Raw genomic sequence first — 23262 nt, forward strand, 5'->3', positions numbered from 1 at the left:
ACAGAGATTCAACGCCTTCTATACTATGCGGGTAAACAGCTACCATCACATGCAGTACCAGCCTTGCTCATGTCAGTAGACAGATGCATCACTGCTCGACAAGATATATCTCCTTTGGTCTAGTTAATAGCTGTCAGTGAACTTAAGCGAAACTGACTTCTACGCACCCAGAATTAGAGGGTAACCCAGACACTTGCTACATTACGAGTCGATGATGAGAACATCGCAGTGTCCATCCAATGGAAGAGACAGCCCTGTGCAGACGAATACCCAACATGCGAGCTTCGCCTTGGGTATGCGAAGCTATCCCCAGACGGGCTGCTCACGACCCGCGAATGCGATTGGAGGGGAAAAGCTCTCTCGCTGGAGGACATCGTTGAGCTGGTTGTTGGAGATGAGCACGCTGGTTCACAACGGGCGATAAGAAAGGCGGTGCTGGACCAGTTCATGCAGAAGCTGTAACAGTTCCGATAGAATATGCGGGCTGCCGCGAACAAGGGCGCCCGTCTCGTCGAGGCCATCCAGTTCATGGAGGATATCAAGGGATGGGACACCGCGGTGGCTGGAGTATGCACCATCGCAGAACAGGCCCTTCGCGGCAAGCCAAACTCCATAGAAGAGTTCAACGGTATGCCCAGGAGCTCTAGGAGGGAGTACACCAGGAAAGCAGGCGAATTACATTCCAAGGTATCCGCGATAACCGAACGGAATTGGATGGCGATTGGCGCGCATCTCAGCGCAGAATTGATCACCAAACTCACCTTCTCCAAGAAGGTCAAGGCCTTCGCTGAGTTCCCCGAGGCAGAGCAGGGTACGACCATCCGCCGACTGAATCAGAAAGTATACAAACGATGCGCTGCACCGCCTGGGATAGGTCGGAATCGAGATCCCGTGAGCACAATGCAGCTGTGAGCATTCCCATCTATGAAGCAACTATATATGGAGTTTCAATGGATGATGAAGATCCAGACCAGGAATCTACTGAGATTCCAGAACAAAAGGAATGCACGACGGCAAGGTGCTCCGTTGGCAGCTAGTAGCTGTCACGGGTTGGTGGAGATCCTTCTGCGGTGCCTCATGCTGGACGTTATGTTATTTGACTGTCGAACTCGGGAAAACCTGGGAAACTATCTCCTTTTTACTCCATAAGAGTATATATGGTTGACGGTTTATGTCCTGAAGGATCTAAAGGTCAAGTCAATATTCATCATGCTCAGTCCTGAGAAGCCGAGGCCGGAATGAAACCCGCAGATTAAGGCCTGACACAATGTTCAACCGACGCCGACGCGATGTTCCATTCTTCAAGTCACTCGCTGGCGCCCATGACCTTCAGGTCATGGAGATGGGCGCAAGAGGCTCTGGGATTGTCTGGGCCTCTCAAAGATCCTAAATTCCTCCATACTAATGGCCCGTGATGAAAGAAAACCGGGATCCGGGTCTGCTTGGACAGTGAGGGAGCCGAAAACCAAGTTTGGTCTACTGATGACTGCCACTATTCTACTTCGCAACCGCGGAACCTCAGCTCTTCTGAGGTGTCTCTGCCTCTCAATTTCCATTCAGAATGACTCGAGGGGAGCAACTAATGGTGGAAGGGTTTGGGGTTTATCTATTCATTGATGTTTATGATATCCAACTGGCGCTCTATGCGACGCTGTGCAGTGATGACAATGGTGTTTACCGAGTATTTCCAGTACTACTGGTGCTTGCCTTTACTCGAGTAGAAAGAATTGAAACTACTCCTGCCAGGGGCGAGTAGTTCTGTCTCCTGACCCGAAACTCTAGGAAGTGATACCAGACCTGCAGCCGAACAAAAATTATACGCAATCATGGGGGAGACTCTATCGACCATCAACACCGACGTGAGAAAAGGGAGCTCACATCCGAGTATGGCACCTCTATACTACCAGGAGCCGCATCACTTCCGCTATATTCCAATGGGGGCCTAATACTTATAAGTACCGTCTATTAGCTACTAGTACTACGGAGATTTATATCATCGACCTCTATAACTCAATGAACATCATACTACCCAAACTACTAAAACTAAAATCCTTCCCAAGAATCACAAATTTATAACCAACTATACACCAGTATATAGACAAGACACTCTTAATGCAACCACCTCATACTAATCCAAACCAACAATACCAGCACCCACAACCCAACCCTCCAGTAGCCAAACGAACCCCCAACGAACCATGACGCAAACGCAAAACCCTCACCTCCCGCCCCACTCCACCCAACTGGAACCGTCCCCACTCGAACCACACCATAAAAACCTTTCAGTCCAATATAATCTACTCTGTACCACAGATTTCCAACAAAGTCCGATGTGGTGTAATGGCTAACATCGCTGTCTCTCACACAGCAGCTCGGGGTTCGATTCCCCGCATCGGAGTTTCTTTTTTCATTCATCATTTTTTCATACTTTGTTTTTGCGTCACTGTTTTGCTTTTGGTTGTGAGGGTTGATCGTCACCGTGTTTCATATTTTTTATTTTTTTGGAGTTTCAGCCTTACTGTTACTGTGTAGGTGCTAGGCTGTTTTTGGGATAGCTTTGGAGGGAATTTGTTTGGGTCATAGCGCTGATCACATAGCAGCTTCTTTCTATATTATGAAGATACGTAGTAGGATTGGGAGGATAGAACGCAATCAATGCATGATGATATTCATACAACCATAACGCCATTAGGAAATATAATAATGAAGTAATAATGTACGCCAGATAATCGAATCCCAGCTCGATTCACATCCTTCTCCTAACACATATCCACAGGCATCCTTTCATCCAACATATCGTCCTACAACTCCGACTCAAGCACTCCCACTACTCCTCTTCAACCCCTCCTCCACCTCACCCAGCAACCCCAAAAGCTCCTTTCCCCCCTCACTAACCCTCCCCTCAATCTCCAATCCCTTCTCCGCGAACCCCTTGGCCTCCTCCCATCTGCCCATCTCCACCAAGCACCTCCCACCCCTCCACCAAGCCTTCACATTCGCCACGGGCTTACTCTCAACACTACATCTAGCATCGACCAACCCCTCCGGCCACGCGCGCTGGCTCATCCACGCCTGCGCCCGATTCGCATACAACCCCGCCAACTCGTCCCTGGCCAGCGTGACCGGTTCCCACCCGGGGCGGCCCAACGCCATATCGATGGCGTATGTGTACAGGCGAGCCGCCTCAGCGTGGTTCGATTTGCGGTATGCGGTGTTGGCGCTGTCGCGGAGTTTGGTGATTTGGGCGCTGCGCTTGGGGTTGATGGGTAGTGGGGGAGGGGGGATGTTGGGCGGGTCGAGGGAAATTAGGGAGCGGTGGAGTGCATTGAGATGTGTGAGTTCGGTGGTTATTGTGCTGGTGGGCGTGGGGAGGGGCGTGGTGGTGGTGTTGCTGAGGGAAATGGCTTTGCTGGTTGGGTCGAGGTGGAGGGGGTATTGGGTGAAGAGGTCGATGGAGGCCATTTTGAATTCTTCTATGTGTGGTAATTTGTGGGGTTGATGGTGTTGGGTATCGTTGTCGTGGTCGTGGTTGTGGTCGTGGTTGTGTGAAGATCTTGTATAGCTAGATGCTAGCTAGCTAGGTAGATATTGTGTGTAGTTTCAGGTTTCGGTGTGACCCAGAATATGGTCTGTGCGGCGTTGTTAGTGGTTTCGATTATATTGTAAGGGGTCCTTGACTCACGTTCGAGAATAGGTATTGTTAGGAACACGCGGGGACGACCTGTTGGATTGATTGATTGGCAACAGACGTATGGGAGATGACAGACTGTAGGAAAGAAGCAAGGCTGGACGCAAGTTGTCCAGTCCTGCGATAAGTCCGGGCGGTGGCAGAATTGCCGGCACAATGGTTGGTGGCGGTCAGCAACCGGTTAAGTATTTTGCAGACTGCAGCCATATCAGCTACGCTTTTGATGAAGTTCATATTCATTTGTCTTGTAAAGTGTTAACATGTCTCTGATTGATTAAAAGATCGCTCAAGTCCAGCTCTAGTGGGACATATATAGGCCTCTCGCATAACCCCTCTGGAATCCGTACATGCTGTAACCTAGTTCTATGGTATACTTTCTACGATTGTTAGAATTGGACAATAGTGCCATACTGTGCACCAGTGTATTGATATACAAAAGACTTAGAAAGTCTATGTGTTCATCGCTATAGCAGCAAATGTTCCTATATCTCATAATATAGTGGACCTGACTCCCACCAGCAGCGCTTCTATAGAATGCACTTTATGTCCGCCATTATAGGAAAAGCGTCGATTATAGACCCACCAGAAAGCAAACACCAGCCAACCAGGACAAGAGAAAAGCAAGCAATTCAAATAAATACTTACTTCTTATACAGTCAGTCTATAACGAACATCAGCCAGTAGACCTCGATAGTATGGTAGATAATTATACCAAAAGCGTAGAATTTGTTGTGCATTGGAGAGCAATATAATTAGGCAGAGGCAGTATCAAGATTCCATGCTCGCACCACATGCCCTCAACGACTCTAACCATGCCTTCTCCGCACCGTCGAGCAATGCGGCAAACTTTTTACATTGAATAAATAATTGTAACGGAACTACTTATCAGGGTAGATAACCTGTCGATTAGGCAAGGAAATGCGATTGGAGAATCTTAGGCGCAACTTGTATGTCCATTCATTACGAGACTAAAGCTTGGAGAATCTTAATACATGGAGGGGGGCTGCAGGATATCTATCAGTTCCACCCTCTGCTCGGCCACAAGTTCCGTGGCTTAGATTGGTCGCTCTAGTTATTTAAAGCTAGTTCATGCCCTTTAATAATCTTGTCTAATCGCACTTCTAGTGAAGATGGTGGGCTCTGCGTACGTGCTCGAAGGAGCTTTTTCACAGTAGATGCTTGCTTTTCCAGCTGCCTAGTTGTATAGGGTGTTTTAGGTGCTGAATTAGTTGATCAACTGCCTGGTGGTGTAGGGGTCTTTAGTGAATATTCAACTCACTAAGTATCCTATCTGGATCTAATGGAATTAGACCAGCACCTGCAAAGCTAATCTGAACAGTTTTCGCATTAAAAGCAATCGCGTGAGCTTGGGGAAAGGCCTTAAGAAAGCCAAGCTTGACATAATGATTAAGGCCTGCCCGTATATTCTCTGCTATTAAGTATCCATGAGCATCTTTCAGAGACTTAAAACAGCCCATATCTAAAGGCTGCAGTTTATGAGAAGAATGAGCAGGCATACAGATAGGAATAATATCTTTCTCACTGCATATCTGATCAAAATGAGGTGTGAGATGGCTGCCATGGCCATCAAGAATAAGTAGACAGTATTTCCCAGTCGTACGGCTAATAGTAGCAGGAATAAAGAGATTCTTAAGCCAGCGAAGGCCTATCTTATCAGTAGTCCATCCATTAGGACTAACTTCAATTCTCCAATCACGCGATATCTTTGAATCTTGATACCAGCCCTCAATATGGACTTTTCCTTTGAAGATAATACATGGAGGAAGTGCCCATCCAGTAGAGTTGATACACTCAATAGAAGTAACCCATTCCGGATTGCCTGGGTACAAGAGAGGCCTTTCCATAATAATCAGCTCTAGTAACTAGTTAGGTAACTAGATATTCGATTAGTCAGCCATCGCCATAACGTCATACAATTTTTTACCGATTTTATGATTCTATCTATATGACAATTTTTCTTATTTTTGCTATTGATATACGTGGCCAAAATTCTCAGTGATTAGTATATAGTCGCCTAGTTTGCTCTAGTTATCCAGGAATTCAGACGCTCATGCATTAATATCTTTGGCCATAGAATTACTAGTGTATTCCGAATACTATTTACGTTGACATCTTGGAAAGTTTTTCTGTATTAGGGCCTCACCGAAGAAGGGTTGTGCTTACCTATATACCAAGGAGCATTACAGGTTGATGTCAAGCAAAATGAGATTGGTCTAAGCAGCTGCAGCCATGCAATCTAAGGTCTAGTCCAGGCGCCAATCCAGGTTCCAGACGGTCTAAGATACAAAGTATGTTTCTGCTTGGAGTGGCATCCCCAGTGAACCATGGGCAGCAACGTTGATTCCTCACACAGTGGCCTGTTTGTCCGACTGAAGCTTATCAGTTTGCTCTGTACAATGCATATCGTCATCTTCCTGCGTTGGGCGAGTATTGACCCATGGAATTCCGCTGGATAGAATGAATGCTAGAGCGCTACCAGCTATTGGAAGATACTAGTCGAGTCAGCATCGCCAGCTTAACACGGAGGTGACAAGATTAGAAGATTAACTCACAAAGATAGTTGTGATGGCTTTATTGTATGCAATGATAATATCGGCTAAACGGTCCGGAAATGCTTGTACAGCAACTTCCCGCACCCTTAGGGTTCCAGTATTAAGAAGCATCTCGATCTGCTTATAATCCAACGATGCCTGATCTTGTAGCTGTCTTTTCAATTCGTTCTGAAAGATAGCGCCTCCTATGCTTTGCATCACCGCACTTCCAAAGTATTGCGTGAAGAGAACAGTCGCTATCCCGACTGGAACGTAGTGAGGACTGTCCTTCAATACAAGCTGAACTGTAAGTAAAGGAATCTGGGCTGCAAATCCACAACCCAGGCCCTGGAAGATCTGATAACCAATCCACGATGCGGACGTTGAGGATACAGTAAAAGTTGTGTAAAGCCCGCTCGCAATGCAGAGAAAGGCAGAACCAATTAAGAGCCACGGATTATAATATCTGAGGTGTTTGGCTATAGCAATACAGCGTCAGTATGAATTTTTGTGAAATAGTGAGAATATATCCTGTCTTTACCTAGTATTCCAGAGACAAGGGATCCAAAAACCTGAGTACAAACCGAAGGCAGAAGCATAACTCCACTGCGAATGGGGCTTGCAGACTTAACAATTTGAAACCATTCCGGTAGATAGTAGACCGGAATGACGAATGACCCCAAAAACAAAAAGGCAAATGCAATACTAAGCATTGTCGATCTGCCCCGCAGAAGCACGATTGGGATCATAGCTTGATCCCCCATGTAACATTCCCAGAAGATAAAGATTGCTATCATCACTGCAAAGCCGATGAAGAGTCCGATCACGGTCGCTGAGTCCCAGGGATATTCGCCACCTCCCCACTGTAAGGCCAACATCACCATAATGATGGAGGGGATAAAGAGAGCACATCCGATCAAATCGAGCTGTTTTAGGAAGGACACACGTTGGGCCCCGGTGTTTTGAGGCGGATGGAAAAATAAAAGCAACGTCACCACAGTCACTGCTCCTGCTGGAAGATTGATTAGAAAGCACCACCTCCAAGTATATTCAGCCAAAGCACCTCCGATAATTGGGGCGACAACAGTTCCCAGGGCATAAAGAGAAGTTATCAGCCCAGTGAACAGTGGACGCTGCTGAGGGGTTGTTATCAATGCAATGACTGAGAGACCACCCGACACTACCCCAGAGCCTCCAGCACCAGCGACTGCTCTTCCAATTATGAACATTTCGGAACTGTTTGCCACACCGCAAATCAGAGATCCTAGAAGGAATATGCCGTAGAACCCGAGGTATGTCCATCGCAGCGACAGCAATGACGAGAGCTTGCCACTGATAGGTTGAAGAGCGCACATCGTGAGCGGATAGGTAGCTCCATACCAGCCGATATCTGTTGTAGCATGGAGGTGGGTTGATATTGAAGGAATAGCCTTTGAGAGGTAACTTTTAGTTCAACAAAAAATCAAGCAAATAGAACCGAGAGAATTTCAATGAACTCACAGTAGCAATAATAGAGACATCCAATGATATCAGGAAAGTGGCTATCATAATTCCGGCCAAGATGCTATAGAGCTTCACAGAGCCGACCGGCTGTGCTCTGAACATCGCGTCAGGACTTGAAGACATTATCAACAAGGTTGGCCCAGATTTCAAACGATTGTATTAGTTGTCTATGGCAATGAAGTTATTCGAAATTTTACTGTAGGTTTTATGCTGTCCCTGGTCTCCTAACAGTTTACTGAATTAGGTAGTCTGTTGGCATAGTAGGCCAGGGCCGGTCCCGGCCCCGTGACCGACTCTGAGGCCGACTCCGACTCCGCGCCGCGTTGCCCTCTGCCTCCGGCTTCTACCACAGTGTCACTCCTCACCCTGGTACCAGAGCTATCTCCCAATACAAAGAGCAATGCAACCCAAAGCTCCCTCAAGGCGGCATGCATGTGTACGATGCATTCAGTTGAAAGTGAAATGTGTTCCGGTTGAGAATGGACGGTGTCAACGATGTGCGAGACTCGACCGACACTGTGCTTTTCCAGACGGCTCGCGTAGGAATACAAGCATCAGGTTAGCCCAATGAAAATATACACCTGTGTTGGGGTAGGCTGTCGGGTAACGTTCTCTCCCTCTCTCCAGAAATAGCCGCGTCGATGTCATCCAGCATCAGATCGATACACTTGCTGCTCAATTATATACTGATAAGGTATCCTATTTCAAACTGATGCCTCCCCTTTCCTGCCAGAAGACTATCTCAACTGTTTCAACTAGGTCCCGAGGGTGGAGCTGTCACGTATAACAGAAACGCCATCCCCTTCTACCATCAGTAATACTTCGTTACAGCCAAGCCCTGTACCTGAACCGTTCGACGATTTTATTACCCGGGGACTTCTCAATATCACTGAAGGTGAAGAACTTCTCTTGAAGTTCCGCACTGACTTGATGCCCCTGTTTCCATTCGTTATTATACCTGAAGTGAGCTTTGTTGAATTGCGCAAGCAGTCTCCATTCCTCCTCTTGTGTATAATAACAGCTTGCCTCGAGCACAAGCCCACTCTACAGCAGAAATTGGAATTTGAAGCTCGAACTGTAGTCTCTACCCGCATAGTAATGAATATGGAGAGGGACATGGATTTACTTCGGGGGTTACTGGTTCATATCGCATGGTATCACTATCATTGGCGCATCTATCATACCCAGGTGTACATGCTTCTTCAGATGGCTATGGCCATCGTTGTTGATTTGGGACTTGACAGATACAACAACTTCAAAATGCAGTCTATCTCTTATAATGGAAAAGGGGCGGAGGAGTTACACAAAGGACAAGTACTCTACCTGACTCCTGATGGGCAGCGTGCCTTCTTAGGGTGCTATTATCTATGTTCCAAGTGAGAGCTTCTAAATCACAGTACAGTGATATTAACTAACAGAATAAGAGCCTCGATATTCCGGCGACAGCTGACCATGAAACATACAGACTGGGTCGAGTATTGTGCTGATAGCTTAGGGCAAAGGGCGGAGTATCCCACTGACCAGTCTCTAAAAGCACTAATTAAGATCCAGTCGCTTGCTCAGCAATCGGAGCTAGAGTTCGAAGACCCTATCCGTGCAATGAGCAAGGACGAGCTGTTCCAGTCTATGGATGTGCTTGAGAATCAAATCGAGCATCTTCTTGTACAGGAAACACAGTGTAATACCTGTATGTCTATCTGAGACTGATTAGTTTCGCCATTTACTGATCTGACTAGGGTCCCTTCGTTTGGAGCTCAACGCAATTCCTGCCATTGTTCTCGGGCATGCTCTTCGGCGACAAAGAGATGTCCATCACCAGTATGAGAAACAGCAACTGCTCGCCATTGCGCGTTCCGCGTTCAACATTGTGACGGTATTCCTTGCATCGCCGGCTTCGGTCACACCTAATCTCCCTATGTTCAGTTACACATCCATCTGGTACGGCCTTCTTGTTTTATCGAAGCTGAGCTTGCTTTCGGATGCCGCGACAAAAGGCAAGGCAGTCGAAGTCTATAACAGAGATATCCACAACCTCGGCCTTGCTGCTATGCAGAAAATGGAGGCAATGTCACGAAGAAACGATGTTTGGGATAATTGCCGTGCAGTTATTGGATCCATGCTCTCATGGTTAGAGAGCAGTCGGATACAGCCCCAATCAATACAAGTTCGAGGAGATACATCAAACACCCAGGACGCTGAGAACCCTCATATGCTACCACAACCAATACCCGAAGATCCCCCTCGAGCCACAGAGTCTGCAGCGGTAGTTGAAGATTGGGATGCTACCGTATGGCAACACATGTTGCAAGATTTGACCTGGATAGGCAGCAGTTCACTGTAGATCTAGCCTACATGCATTGAAGCAATGTGACTTTCATACCCCTGTCCACCGGATTACGCTGGCTGAATTATATTTGGTTTAATCTTATTGAACTATGGTCAACATTAACCAGGTTCGCAATCTATCACCGCGCCTGCGAAACGGAACCTTTCCGGTCTCACTTCCCCATCGCTGACCGGTGTACATTCAGTAGCCTGCATCGATGCGATAACGCCATCAATTCTCTTTTTTCTGGGACACTGGCTTGACATGTGAACATTGCGCCAGGTGATACAACTTCAAAGCTCTGCGCTGCTATTATTCTGGGATGAGACGAAACTTCAGTTTACCGTGCTGCTCCGTCAACACTGAACTTATATGTCGAAAATGTAGTATAAAGGCCGTCCATTCCCCAGACTGTTTTTGACTCTTGTTGCCACTGGGGATTATTGATTCCATCAGTCCAGTCCTGCATTTCCAGTGAGATCGCTCCATACTCCGCCACTATACCAGTACCTTGCTTTCGTTTCAGTGGTACTTGATCTGTGTGACAATAGAAATATATCAGTTACTACTACTAAATCCTTTGGACTCCAGAGCCAGAATTGATCCTTGCCAAGAACAGGCTGCACATGGTTCGTGCGCAACCTCAGGCCGAGCAGAATGACCGATACAATGAATTCGTTCCGCCGACCTATTATGAGAGAAACTACCTTGGGAACCAATGATCTCCAGCTGGAATATGATGGGGGCGCCTACGTGCTTCGGGAGAAGCACGATGCTCCCGAGCCTCACAAAGACTACCGTACGGTTCAGGTCGAGTATTCGCTTCTTTCCGCAATCAAAGCCAATGATGGCTATTTCTTCCTGTGCCTTGGAATCTGCCAGGGTACATGCGAGAAGGTTCTGTGCTTGTCCACCGATAATTCCTCCATTGTCAGTGTGCCGCAGTCAATGCTGGTCACCGTGGACAACAACGACCTCATCGACGCGCAATTCATGTCGTTTGTGGTTGCTGATCTTGTTCGCCAGCATATCCTGAGATTGAGGCCCGCTGTGGGTACACTGCTTATGTACAAGCCCGATCCTGGCCTTGTGTCTTTGCTGTCTGGTCGAACGGTTGGCGAGGGTCAGTCGATTGTGTTCACAACATGCAAGCCAAGTAATGCGAAGAGAAGAAACTGGATCTATGTACACGAAAGAACTCCTGCGCGCACTATCGATGCACTTATTCCGCGCGACGTTGCGTTGATTATCGATCTATCTTCCACTGCTGCGTCCAAGTATGGACTTGGGACCAGAATTGCCTCATTGCGACCTCAGGCCGGCCAGAAACTTGGCTTTTCTAATCTTGTCCACAGCACGGCATCGCCGATGTCAACCCCTGTCCCTGAGAGCATTGGGCTGCTTCTTAAACAAGTCTCGGGGTTTGCACAATCCCAAATGAATGGAGTTCCAGACAGAGCACCGCTCGACACTCTCACTATTGGAGAAGCCGTGACGAAGCAGCTCCCAGAGTCGAGCCTAGCATTAATTCAATGGGACCCAAATCAGTCCGTTTCAGTCTTAGTGGAGCCAATCACCGTGAGGAATGACCTCTTCCGGAGTGATAGAACCTACTGGTTGGCGGGCCTGGCGGGAGACATAAAACAATCCCTGGCTGATTTCATGATTCAACGCGGTGCGAGGCACATCGCTCTCAGTAGCCGCAACCCGATAATCTGCCCTGAATGGCAGAAATTGTGTCAAGCCCGTGGAGCGCACATCAAGTACTTTACATGGTACATGAACTGCCCAACTATATCCTATCCGAAATCCTACTGACAGAGTGATCGTTTTTGTCCAGTGACCTGACCCAGTATGCGTCAGTTCGATCGACACTCAGCGCGATCGAAAGCAAGATGCCTCGGATTGCCGGCGTTGCTAATGGTGCCCTTGTGCTTTGCGACACTCCCGTGGCGACGATGTCCTTCGATGACCTCCAGACTAGTCCTGAAACCCAAGGTGGACGGCACCGTGAATCTCGACAGCGCGTTCGCGCACCATGCGCTGGACTGGTTCATCGCCTTCTCGTCGATCGTCGGGACGGCCGGTAACATGGGCCAGGCGGCCTACTCGGCGGCCAACTGTTTCATGAAGGCGCTGGTGAACAACCGGCGCCGCCGGGGCCTCGCCGGGTCGATCATCGATATCTCCCGGGTCATCAGGGTCGGCTACGTGGAACGTGAGACCAAGAGCGAAGGACGACTGACAAGGAGGAAACGGAGCGGCTCATGAACCGCACCGGCACCATCCCTATGTTCGAGCCGGATTTGCATCAGCTGTTCGCAGAGGCGGTGGTTGCCGGCCTACCGGGGACGGCGCCCGGCTCGGAGCTCATCACGGGCCTGGCGCCCATCGGGATGGCGCAGGCGGAAACTGCCTTCTGGGCCGCCAACCCTAAGTTTGGACTCTTGGTGCGCGATCAAACCATCTCCTTGACTGTCTCCACGCTCGGCGAGAATGGGCTCTCCATTGCCCAGGTTCCCGTCTGGATTCAGCTGCAGGATGCTACCTCGCCGCAGGAGGTGTCGACCCTTATCCAAGGTAAGTGATCATGCATCCCCCCTACCTTCCTCTTCCGGTCCACCTTCTCAAATTTACGGTACTCCTCGCCAGAGCTTCCATGTATACAAATCCAGAAAAGAATCCAGAAGAAAGACGCCAGACCATGCATGAATGTGTGTTTCTCGCCAAACAGTAATCTAATAGCTATAAATGCTCTTGTTCCCGTTTTCCCTTTTGCTTCAGAAGATGCTTTTCTCTGTTCCCGGATAGCGAGGTCTAAATCGATAAGAACAGCCGGTCAATGTCCAGCGTGGTCATTGCTAAGAATAAGGCTCCCGATAGAAATATCGCCTTGCAATAGTCCTGTCTTTGAATGCAGTTCATAGCCTCTTGTAAGGGATAAGACCCGAAACGTTCGATAGACTATCGTAGCTATCAAAACAAGAAGAAAACGCTGAAAAAGAAAGGAGGAAAGAAAGAAAGAGGGAAATCAACACACGGTGAGACCATGAGGTATGACTGCACTACATAGTGGAAGGAGAGGCAAAATACACCACACGATAAACAAACGAGGGTCAACCTCTCGAGTAATCTAACGGGCTCGCTGGTGCTTCTTCTGTTCATTCAGTAGGATGTGTTTAAGTCCTTTATTCTGAAGCTTAAGCAGAACATTCTGTAGAGAGATGGTGGTACTACTTTAATTTTTGGGGTTCTGGTCATACACATCAGAGATGATCTGCTTGAGAAGTCTTTTAATTCTTCTCCAAGCTTCTGCTTATAAAATAGAGTATGATGATGACTTACTAGAAGAGGATCTTTGATCCTCCTCTTTAGTAAAGTGTGTTAAAATAATCTCCGGGTTCTAGGGCTATAAACCGACCGATTTCGATGCACTCTCAGTATTGCTTGTAGATAAGGCCTTATTCCAGCTCGACCAGAATAGCCTAAAGAAATCCCTCTTGGTAATATGACTTAGGCCCTGGCTGGCATGCAAAAGAGCGTCCAGCTGGTTACTATAGGCAAGAGATAAAGGACCAAAGATACTAATCAAGCAGCTGCAGAGAATATGTAGAATGAGGAGGATATATAGCCTAGAGGATCTTATTTGCATCACAGAAGTCAATAAACTTTATTGTGATATGAGATCCATGTCCATTAGAAATTAAAAGACGCCAACGCCTTCTAGCTTTCTCTTTAGTCTGTCTACAGATGACAAAGGAGACATCTCCCGTGAGGAATTCCACAGCATGTACGCTAAAGACCCTGAACGCACCTTTGATATGATCCTTCACGTTTTGAATCATCTGGAGACAAAAACAGAGCGCCGAGATCGCTGTTGACGACTTGACCACTGAGAGAGATGCATTGCTCAAACGGGTCGATAATCTGGTTGAAGAAAAAGATAATATGGCCACTGAACGAGATCTTTTTGCTGTACAGTTGGCTCGCGTTGGTTCCCAGGCTGCACGAGCCGCCAACGAGCCTCGTAAGTCCACAAAGATCCCTGGCCCTCCATGCTCAGTGATGGGAAGGACCCTACTTTGAAGATTGGACCCTGGCTATGCACCAGAAACTGGACACCAATGCTGGCCACTATAGCACCACGATCCTTCGCAAGGCGTATGTCACGAGTCGCTGTGAAGGGGATGCACAACATCACTTGGCTCCCCGTCTCCGCCCAGAGTCCCATAGTCCCTACAACAATGCTCAGGACATGCTGACTCACCCCTGAAGAACATCTTTTCCGACCCGAACAAAGAACGCAATGCCCGCCGGCAGTACAATAACTTGAAGATAGCTCCTGAAGATAAGTTTTACACGTTCATCTCAAACTTCCGTTATCTTGCAGTGGAGGCTGGTATTGATCCAGACTGCTGGAGGGAAGACCTGTACCAGAGATTGCCGTTCAAGCTCCAGGAACTTACAATATCTCGTTTCAATGACAACGAAGTTGACTTTGACCAGTATGTTGAGGAATGTGCCCGTTCAGCTGACCTAATCGACGAGATCCTGAAGCGTTGCAACTGCACAGGACAGACTCCCTCTTCTGGCCGTCGACAGAGCCTAAATGCCCCTACAACAGCGAATCGCACTTCTCCAGCGATCAAGACTGAAGAAGCGCCTTCAGCGACCAGTGAAACAAATATGGACACTGAAACCCGCAATCGTCTGATGAATGAAGGCAAATGTTTCCGCTGCCAAAGGCCGCGCATCTCAGCCGTGATTGTCCTGACAAGAAATCCGTACAAATAAAGATACTTGAGGAAAATAGTGATGAAGAACCGTCAAAAGATTCGGCCTAGGAAGAGTCTCCCTCCTAGGCGAGATGCCTAATTCCTCAGATGAATCTTCCATATTCACTTTTCTTTCAGGCCCCCTGTTTTCAGCCTAAGAAATTTCTTTAAATCCCGGAACCTGACTTCCTCTTCTTCAACCCCCTCGCCTCTGCATCCGCCAACGACAACCATCAGCTTTTATCTTTAATATCGATTTTTCATCTCAAGTTGAACTAAGGCTGTCCTCTGTACGTATCCCCGCGAGACTTCACCAGTTTTGAGTGACTCTGGGCGAATGTATGGTAGGCCGTGTGCGTTTTGTGTTACTGACTTTAATATTTGATAATTATCTTTGCGAAAATGCCTGCTCCGTTGAACTCGTCTCATCCGGGTGCCTTTGTGTCTGGTATGCTGCTCCGTGTGTCCTACGTAGAAAGATTCGTTCCTAACGTTCAAGACACTATCGAGAAATTTATTCATGAAGCCGAGGCCAGATTTATTGAGGCCATTAATTCCCTCCAGGCGGCCAAAAACAGCCTTCAATTGATCGGTCCTCTCTCGGGGATGCCAGGTACCCTCCTCTCCGCTCAAGAGAGACATAGTGGCTTGGTGATGGGTCATAGACAGTTGAGAAGCTCTGCGGAGGGTCAGTCGTGAGGCTATTGAGTCTCTTAAGACTGCTGTCGGTCTTGGCTTAAGTACAGCTGAGCGGACAGAAAGCCCTATTTTCCACACCCTGTCGTCGTATGTGCCTGAATCTATTCGTTACAGACACATAACTGTTGGATTTGGAATCGCAATTTTGGGTTGTTACTGATGATTTTCATGTAGTAGTCGAGTCCATTGTAGGAGATGTGGTGGAATTCCGAGTCTGGGTGGGAGCTTAGTTCCATGATTTGTGGGGATTCGATGGTTCATGGATGTTTGAGGTGCTGTGAAGGGGTGGGGGTACTGGTGGATATAGAAGGGGGTGTATTGTCTCGGCCTAAGCATAGTGAATTATATTTGCAGCTACTCCGTACGGACGTCGGAACTGTTGCATGATTGTCAAGATTCGACTACTATCTGACCAGTCAGCAGTACCGTTAAAGAAAGCAAGCTCGCACGGATTCGAAGACTCTGCTTATAGCAGTGCTTTGGCGAGGTAGGCGAGAAATTGGCATAGGCCATATACATTTACAGAACAAATGCTATCTATGTCATAGTCCAACAGTGTCATCCAGATCATCAATAACCATGCAGACATAAGGTCCGATGCGAACACGTAAGGGACTTATCCCGTCCAATCACAGCATACAGTCATCACCAGTGGAAGCAGCAGACAGAAATGGGCAGTTGAGAACTTCACGCAAAATTTCAATCAAAAGGGTAATACAGCACGAGTGCGCCCACAAACACCGCTCCATGGTCGTTTCGAAGAGATAAACGCAGAAAACCACCAGCTAGCCACGCTCAGCGTCCATAGCCACTTACACTGGATCCGAATTCGGACGCTCCTCCATAATGTTGGCCGTGTGCACCGCCATAGCTGGTGTTGTAGTCGTGCAGCACGCTTCCACCAGAGACCGTCGGGTCATATGTGCCTGATAGCGCCGAGCGTGCAGCGTGTGAGTTTCCAAACTCGTCCACCTCGCTCTGCTGCAGCAGAGCGTAGTCCTCGTCCCTGTCGCCACGGACAGAGGAGCCGATACCAGCGCGGGAGCGGAAGTCGTCTTCTTCCTCCTCGAAATCATGGGCAGGGTTCGAGGAAAAGGCGGCTTTTGTCTGCGCGGCAAAGGTGGGATCGGAGACAGCGTCGGGCAAGGTTCCGGTGCGGCGGAAATGCGAGACATTGCGGAAGGACATGAAGGCAGTTACGCAGAAGAGCAGGCTATCACATCATTAGCACATATGATAGGAACGCCGTATGGGTATACTTACAAGACAACAACGCCCAGGATCACAGTCGCTGTGCTGACCTTGCATTTACTTGCGCTTCCGTAGGCCCAGTTATCGCATCCGCTTTTGCTGCTGCTGTCACTGCTGCTGGTGTCCCTTCTGCTCGACGAACTGCTGGAGCTACTGCTGCTGGAGCTGGAATCGGAGCTAGAGTCCGACTTTCCCTTACTCTTGCCTTCCGCCACATAGCTAGCCACACAAACCCAAGCAGAGAACCACAAAATGGCGTACAGGCAGTCGACGGTTGCGAAGGCATAAACATTTCCGAAGCGTCGTGCGCGCGGCCACATGGGCACTGCCACGAGGTAGATCAGGCCGGGGATACTGAACCAGCACTAAACAAACAAGAATCAGTACATGGTCATCAGGCGCCTGAAGTTTGGCGGTTCCATTCATCGCAACGTACCAAAGCAAAGTACCAGGCTGAACGCCCATCAATGCCACCACCCTTTGTGAACACAGCGATGGTCAAGGCCCACGCCAGGAAGATGATGAACCCCTGGAATCCGTGGATGAGGTTTTTCGTCCTCCCGGGGTTGAACGAAGGCCGAGCGATTCTCATGTTGTGGGAGGAGGGAAGGAGGAAGACGGGGTAGAGCGGTGCCTGACGACAAAGGGCGCTTCCTTGTACGGAAGCGAAAGAGAGGATAGAGCGATCGGACGTTTACGTGAGGAATCAAATCGAGAATAGTAATGGTGCGCTGTATATCGAGCCAGACGTCTCGAAGGGCGTTGTGGAGGGGCGAGAACTGGGGTGGAAATGGATTGTTTATGCCGATAGCGATCGAAAAACCCAAGACCAGGTGAACGGGGCAACCCGATCAATGCCGCGCGGACGCTAAAGTGGGCGGTTTCAAATGGTAGCGTTGGCGAACCGACAGCGCAACGGTATCAGCAGTGAACCCAAGACCAGACAAACAATTCGTTCAAACGATGAGGAATTAACAGAGATGAAAGAGGAAGGGGGCGAAAAGGAGTTGACAGATGAACGTGAATGAGATGAGATGATTGTGGCTGAAGCGAATGCGCAGCATCTCTTCAGCTTCAGTCTTTGGTACGGTACCGTAAATTTGGATGCCGATCTTACCGCTTGACTAATTATAGCCTAGGCTGAAGTGGCCGCCAGAAATAGCAGCACCTGACATACGCCTCCATAAGAGGTAATACTGCTAGACTATCTACAGCGATGTTTAGAACATTAGGCTCATACAAGGGCTGTCGGCCCCTACGGAAAACCGTTGTTTAGCCGACCTCTCAATATGAGTAGAGTAAGAAGCACCTCGGTTACTCACATTCCTCGTCGGTACTGTACCTGTTCCGAAAGACCTCCATATAAAGTTTGTATCGACCAATCGGAAAACCTGCGGGGGTGCCTTTCAAGGCTGACGAATGCCAGTAAACCAGCTCACCTGGAGGTCATGGGAGCATTTCAGGCAGCTGTATTAGAAGAGGATATAATGTGCTGGCAGTGGCACTCACTTTGCAAGATAATGTCTAAGGGTATTGCTACAATTCGTATTCATCTGTGCCCAATCTGTTGGAATACAGTGACAAACGAGAGATAGATATCGAAACACCCAATATCCCAAATGGTAAAGATGATCGAACAACCAGCTCAAACGAATGGGTCCATGCGAGTCAAGACATATCTCAAATGGCTTCACACTCTTGATAGACACTGAGAAACCTAATAATGATACATATATATATATACCTTGTTGGTTCTTGAGAAAGAAGACCACCACATGTGAATAAATACCCACGGTTTCGCTTACTACAGGAGTATAAAAATGAGATCAGCAAAAGTGGTCTTATATTGGCTTACATTATTCCTGCTGCACTAGTGTAACATGACGTATGTTCATCTGCCAGAATTATATACCCAGGTCTTTGTACTCCAGACTTCAAAGAAACCGAGAGTGATGCATACTATGTAGGACTATAGAATCTTTAACCTGGAACTTGTCTTGCCTGTACCTACTGAACCTGCTCGCAGCCCAATCTGACAGTTTACTTTTAGATCAACTTTCATGATTCATCAGTACTCTATGTCTGCATCAATGACTATGCAATGGCCCCTTTACCTGGTACTCCGTGACAAACATACCAACTGCAATGGCGGTTGGCAGACCACGGATATCCCAGCAACTAAAACAGAGACTTACATCTAAACACTCAGATGAACAATACTATTGTGATAACCATTTAACTTCCCACTCAGGTAGTCCTATACATCCAACCCGCGATAAAACCATACCCAACGATGATAATCCACCGAAACCAGCACGACATTGCAAGACAGGCAAATACAATTTGCTTTTTCACAACTGATTAGTGCATATTATATAGCAGGCACTACAACCAATCTAAGCATCTAGCGGGAGTATTAGCCGTTTCAAGATAGCGCTAAAGCACTGTTCTCATGGAAACCGTCTATAGTCTAGACTATGCCTAGCACGCGGCACATCAGCCATGCTCCACTGCAGATCTCAGAGCTTACATCTAACTATTGAGTACTGTTAATCTTTTTAAAAGTAAAACCATAAATCATTGCTATACTATCATTACCACATTGCAAAAACCGAGTAATATCCCAAGGCGCCACCTGATGCTCCTTTATATAAGTAATCGTAACATCGTGTCCTGTCCTGTGGTTCCGTCCTTCTTGTCCTTCCATGCTGAGTGGAACAAAGGAAATAACCAACAAATAAATATAAGTGAGAAGAGGAATGAATGAATGAAGGGGTAGAAGACAGAGAGCATAAGGAATCACGCCCTCTTCACTCTCTTCGGCTTCACAATCATCTCCAACTCCCTCAAAGGCTGATAGACATGAGCATGCCACCACCACGGCAACGGATCCAGCTGCGAGAACTTCTGATTCTTCCAGAAGAACAGGAGCTTACTCCCCTCATGAAGAGCACGATCAACCTGCTTCCCCAGCGATCCAAATACCTTCACATTGGCTTTCTTCGCCGTGCGAAACAGACTGAACCGTTGACGCGGAGGAGGCGTAGTGATATCCGCCTTCAAGGACGCAGACGCAGACGCAGCACCCGCTGTGCCATTCATCACAGCCTCCCCCTCGGCGACACCATTCGTCTGCGGCGTCAACGCCTCCAGATATCCGTCTACCAGAGTCTTCAAATCGTCCTCCAAGATGAGGTACTTGACCGCCGACGCGCCATGCGTGCAGCTATCAATAAGTATCACATACCGCAGAGAATTGTCGCTCACCTCCTCATCCACCATCACCTTCAACCGCAAATGCCCCGTCAACCGGGCGCCCATCTGGCTGGCAAACCGCTCCATCAGCGCCTGAATCGCCGTCGCCAGCCCGCGGTCCATCGGTGATTGGCCCCAACCACCGTCTCCATCCTCCTCAGCGGGGTAGATCTTAGTCGCCTTGACCTTCCCGGCAACGACCGCCATCTCGGCATAAAACCCTCCCAACCTCGTCTGCTGCTGCAACATCCACGGCCTCTCCCTGGAGATGCGAATCTCACTGACCTCGGAATAGGTCAGACTAAGAGTCCGTTTCGGCAGCATCACCTCTCTCTCATCCGCCCTCCGCATATTCCACACTTTGGTCGGCGACCGATGGAGGATCTTATGCACCGCATCCCGAGACAGCACCTCGTGTCTCTCCACAACAGGTAATCCCTTCTCGACCAAAAACGCCAGGAAAGCTTCCCGGTTCGATGAGGATTGTGAGAGTATATCCGCCATTCCCCGATCAAGCGTCACGCACTTACACCCCGTCCGCGCCTCAATCACTCCCTTCGCGACGGCATCCTCTTCCCCTTCCGTCTCTTCGCAGCATGGGATCCACACGTCCACGTTCTCTTTCATCACCACGTCTAACAATTGCGCTGCGTAGCCCTTCGTAGCGGTGCTTGCGCTAGTGGTAGAATTAATGCGATAATACCCGCTCAGTACCCGCGACATACTCTCCCCGCACGCCACGCCCGATTCATCCCCACCTACCACTTCGGCCCCAATTACCCGATGGCCCGAGTAATACCATCCGCGCGCGATGGCCAGGCCATACGGTGTGTCGATACCCGTGACGAGGACAGTTCGGGGCTTGAAGTTGCTGGAGCGGAGAGCCGCGGCGCGGCGGCGAGCGCCGGCTTTGTTGCTATCTGTTAGAGAGAAGGGGAAGAATCCTGCTGCGTAGGCGGCGAGAAGGATGGTGTTGTCGAGCGGTAGGAGAGCGAGGGAGAGGGCGACGCGGAATAAGTGCACTAGGACTTGGAGTTGGAGGATGGAGAATCGGGGAGTGGAAAGGGAGCGGGATTTGGTCGTTGCGGTGCTGAGGGCCCGGCGTAGGCGGATGGGGTGGCCGACTGCCATGTTTGTTTCCTTTTTGGTTGGTTCTTTCGGTGTGATCGTTGGTATGATTATGGATTGGGGGTTAGTATAATAGTGGGTATGTAGGTGGGTGAATGGTGGGGTTGAATCGTTCGTGGTATAGTATAACCCGAATTGACCGAAAAGAAAACTAAACGAAGAAGAGAAATGAAGATGCCTCTACGGACTGCCCACGGGCGGGAAAATTCCCTATATTATGTACTCCGTAGTATGTGTCGCGCGAATGCAAATGTAATGTGTGTGTGGAATGCTGCAAGGCGACCACGTCAGCACAGAGTGCGCATTCGTGATGCGAGAGGGAGGAGTAGGGCGGGTGGCACTGGATAGATAGATAGACTAGTAGCTAGTAGTTAGGAGATGTGTTGGGTTGCTGCTGATGCCGAGTGTCAAAGTTAGTGAGTGACTGAGGTGGCTGGGACTGCCAGCTAGCTAGCGAGGCTGCTAGCTAAACAGCTGTCCGTCTATCTTATGTTTCCACATCGCAAAGTGGGGGATGCGGAGCCTATGGGAAAGAAAAAAGCAATATGCGGATTTCACTTTTTTTTTTGCCTCGGGCTGGGCTGGGCTGGGATGGGTGTCTGAGACTTGCATGCGATTGTAGGGTTGCAGTGTAAGTGAGGATTGATTGGATGGGTGCGGCCGAGGTAAGTACAGGGTAGCCAGGGTAGCTGCTTGGCTACGGTTGCGGCATTCCTTGCCTTGCTAGCTAGCCCTGCCAGGTAAGTATCTATCTAGTACGCAGTAGGTGGATAAGAATCAGTAGATGAATACCCAATTTAATGCCGGGCGGGATGTGCTTGTGCAGTGCATGCCGCTACTCGTTGGGTTTCGATTTCGGTTTTGTTTCATGTTTTGTTGTGCGGGGAATTATTGGTTCGTTCGTTTCATTGTATGTGTCATGCATGCAGGCAGGAAAGTAAGCACTTGGGAAAAGGACTGGATCGCATGAGGTACTCGAGATAAGTAAAATAAGTAGGTAGTAACTAACCTGAAGTGCATGATCTACAGATGACTAGTCTCTGTAGTAGCTAACTAGTTAACTAACTACCGACTCGGTTACTACTACTACTGCCGGGAAAGTGTTCCTTGGTTCATCCATCAGTTCCGAAACACCATTCAGTGGATCAGGGAACATGTACCCCATATGCTCGAAAGCATACAATGAAAAGCAAAAGCCAGCTCAAAGCTGCTCGCAATATACCCAATGCAGTAATCGCACAGTGACATTTCCGATCGTCCGTCGGAGATTCCATGGCCGGCGACGGATGCGGACGAAGGGGTAGATCCGGTACGGAGCTCTCACCTTAGCACTTACCATGGCATGCTCGTGTGCAAGGCGACTGCCCTATAAACAAGCCTTTGAACTTATTCTATTGTGGAGCTTAACTGCCTGGTACATTTGGGTCGACGTCAGGTAGTCAGAAGCAGGTTCAATGCGAGCCGACCAGCTGTGGAGGCGTAGACGTGGATCGTGGCGTCGCTTGAACCGGTTCGGGTTTCAGTGTCGGAGTGAGTGCTTTGTTACCGTCACCCTCAATAACGCCGCTCTATGGGATCATGTCTGAATGAATGATATTAAGCTTTCGAGGTTGAGCACGGGACTGCTTCTAAGCGGAACTGGGTCGTATCATATTATTCTCGACCAGGGGCAGGCCCTCCAGTTCTGTATTGTTGGAGGGGAAGTTCCATTGTCTCCCTGTTCCTATTCTGCACCCCTCCATGCATGATCCGCGCCCACATGGGCCTTCTGACCCTGCCATCGGAGTCGCCGAGATGAGGAGACACATTCCCGATGCCGACTGCTTTGCTCGACAAGCCAGATGAGGGGTTGAAACTTTATCAGATGGCAGCTGAAGTGTCCTGTGACGGATTGACGCGGGAACCGGGACCACACCTACCTGGACCGATGTGGTAACCATCTCCGACTGCCCGGGGTTTTGCGATGTCGTGCACCAAGGCCTCCGCCACTCGGGATGGAATAGCATCGCTTATTTGCTCACGACTTTCCATGGAAATCATGATGCGATCATTATGAGTGTGGCCCACTGCCGGATGGCGACATTC

At 48.7% G+C, this 23262-nt stretch overlaps 11 protein-coding genes and 1 non-coding gene across 12 annotated transcripts, besides 1 other annotated feature; 6 read left to right on the forward strand and 6 right to left on the reverse strand.

Annotated features, from left to right (window-relative positions):
- Positions 1–477: 477 nt before the first annotated feature.
- An17g00070 (hypothetical protein) lies at positions 478–1390 on the forward strand (the record flags this gene model as incomplete). The annotated part of the gene is made up of 2 exons (XM_059745391.1): positions 478–908; positions 1192–1390. The coding sequence occupies 2 exons, from the start codon at positions 478–480 to the stop codon at positions 1388–1390; spliced, it is 630 nt and encodes a 209-aa protein (XP_059604956.1).
- Positions 1391–2326: 936 nt separating this feature from the next.
- Positions 2327–2398, forward strand: tRNA-Glu (CTC). The gene has a single exon. It is a non-coding gene; the product is annotated as a tRNA-Glu (tRNA).
- Positions 2399–2589: 191 nt separating this feature from the next.
- On the reverse strand, positions 2590–3462 carry An17g00090 (uncharacterized protein; the record flags this gene model as incomplete). The annotated part of the gene is made up of 2 exons (XM_059745392.1): positions 2590–2607; positions 2896–3462. The coding sequence occupies 2 exons, from the start codon at positions 3460–3462 to the stop codon at positions 2590–2592; spliced, it is 585 nt and encodes a 194-aa protein (XP_059604957.1).
- A 1322-nt stretch (positions 3463–4784) lies between these two features.
- An17g00100 (uncharacterized protein) lies at positions 4785–5553 on the reverse strand (the record flags this gene model as incomplete). Its single annotated transcript, XM_059745393.1, is given in 2 exon segments — positions 4785–4879; positions 4927–5553. Coding segments are annotated over 2 exon segments (722 nt in total), but the record flags the coding sequence as incomplete, so codon positions are not given.
- Positions 5154–5534: a mobile genetic element (Remark: Vader is flanked by 44 bp inverted repeats (IR).).
- Positions 5554–6054: 501 nt separating the features above from the next.
- On the reverse strand, positions 6055–7866 carry An17g00120 (uncharacterized protein; the record flags this gene model as incomplete). The annotated part of the gene is made up of 4 exons (XM_001398204.1): positions 6055–6201; positions 6262–6719; positions 6782–7670; positions 7741–7866. The coding sequence occupies 4 exons, from the start codon at positions 7864–7866 to the stop codon at positions 6055–6057; spliced, it is 1620 nt and encodes a 539-aa protein (XP_001398241.1).
- A 356-nt stretch (positions 7867–8222) lies between these two features.
- Positions 8223–10084, forward strand: An17g00130 (uncharacterized protein; the record flags this gene model as incomplete). The annotated part of the gene is made up of 5 exons (XM_059745394.1): positions 8223–8301; positions 8339–8346; positions 8503–9119; positions 9168–9430; positions 9480–10084. The coding sequence occupies 5 exons, from the start codon at positions 8223–8225 to the stop codon at positions 10082–10084; spliced, it is 1572 nt and encodes a 523-aa protein (XP_059604959.1).
- Positions 10085–10726: 642 nt separating this feature from the next.
- An17g00140 (uncharacterized protein) lies at positions 10727–12657 on the forward strand (the record flags this gene model as incomplete). Its single annotated transcript, XM_059745395.1, is given in 3 exon segments — positions 10727–11844; positions 11910–12240; positions 12306–12657. Coding segments are annotated over 3 exon segments (1801 nt in total), but the record flags the coding sequence as incomplete, so codon positions are not given.
- A 1313-nt stretch (positions 12658–13970) lies between these two features.
- Positions 13971–14863, forward strand: An17g00150 (uncharacterized protein; the record flags this gene model as incomplete). The annotated part of the gene is made up of 3 exons (XM_059745396.1): positions 13971–14100; positions 14143–14301; positions 14322–14863. 3 exons carry the CDS (start codon positions 13971–13973, stop codon positions 14861–14863), a joined length of 831 nt encoding a protein of 276 aa, XP_059604961.1.
- A 383-nt stretch (positions 14864–15246) lies between these two features.
- Positions 15247–15543, forward strand: An17g00160 (hypothetical protein; the record flags this gene model as incomplete). Its single annotated transcript, XM_059745397.1, has 1 exon — positions 15247–15543. One exon carries the CDS (start codon positions 15247–15249, stop codon positions 15541–15543), a length of 297 nt encoding a protein of 98 aa, XP_059604962.1.
- Positions 15544–16009: 466 nt separating this feature from the next.
- Positions 16010–17386, reverse strand: An17g00170 (hypothetical protein; the record flags this gene model as incomplete). Its single annotated transcript, XM_059745398.1, has 5 exons — positions 16010–16080; positions 16184–16328; positions 16360–16756; positions 16807–17159; positions 17231–17386. The coding sequence occupies 5 exons, from the start codon at positions 17384–17386 to the stop codon at positions 16010–16012; spliced, it is 1122 nt and encodes a 373-aa protein (XP_059604963.1).
- Positions 17387–19593: 2207 nt separating this feature from the next.
- Positions 19594–21180, reverse strand: An17g00180 (hypothetical protein; the record flags this gene model as incomplete). The annotated part of the gene is made up of 1 exon (XM_001398210.3): positions 19594–21180. One exon carries the CDS (start codon positions 21178–21180, stop codon positions 19594–19596), a length of 1587 nt encoding a protein of 528 aa, XP_001398247.1.
- Positions 21181–22378: 1198 nt separating this feature from the next.
- Positions 22379–23208, reverse strand: An17g00190 (hypothetical protein; the record flags this gene model as incomplete). Its single annotated transcript, XM_059745399.1, has 4 exons — positions 22379–22543; positions 22644–22714; positions 22842–22997; positions 23097–23208. 4 exons carry the CDS (start codon positions 23206–23208, stop codon positions 22379–22381), a joined length of 504 nt encoding a protein of 167 aa, XP_059604964.1.
- Positions 23209–23262: the final 54 nt, after the last annotated feature.

Source organism: Aspergillus niger (genome assembly GCF_000002855.4).
Source record: "Aspergillus niger supercontig An17".
Taxonomy (NCBI): domain Eukaryota; kingdom Fungi; phylum Ascomycota; class Eurotiomycetes; order Eurotiales; family Aspergillaceae; genus Aspergillus; species Aspergillus niger.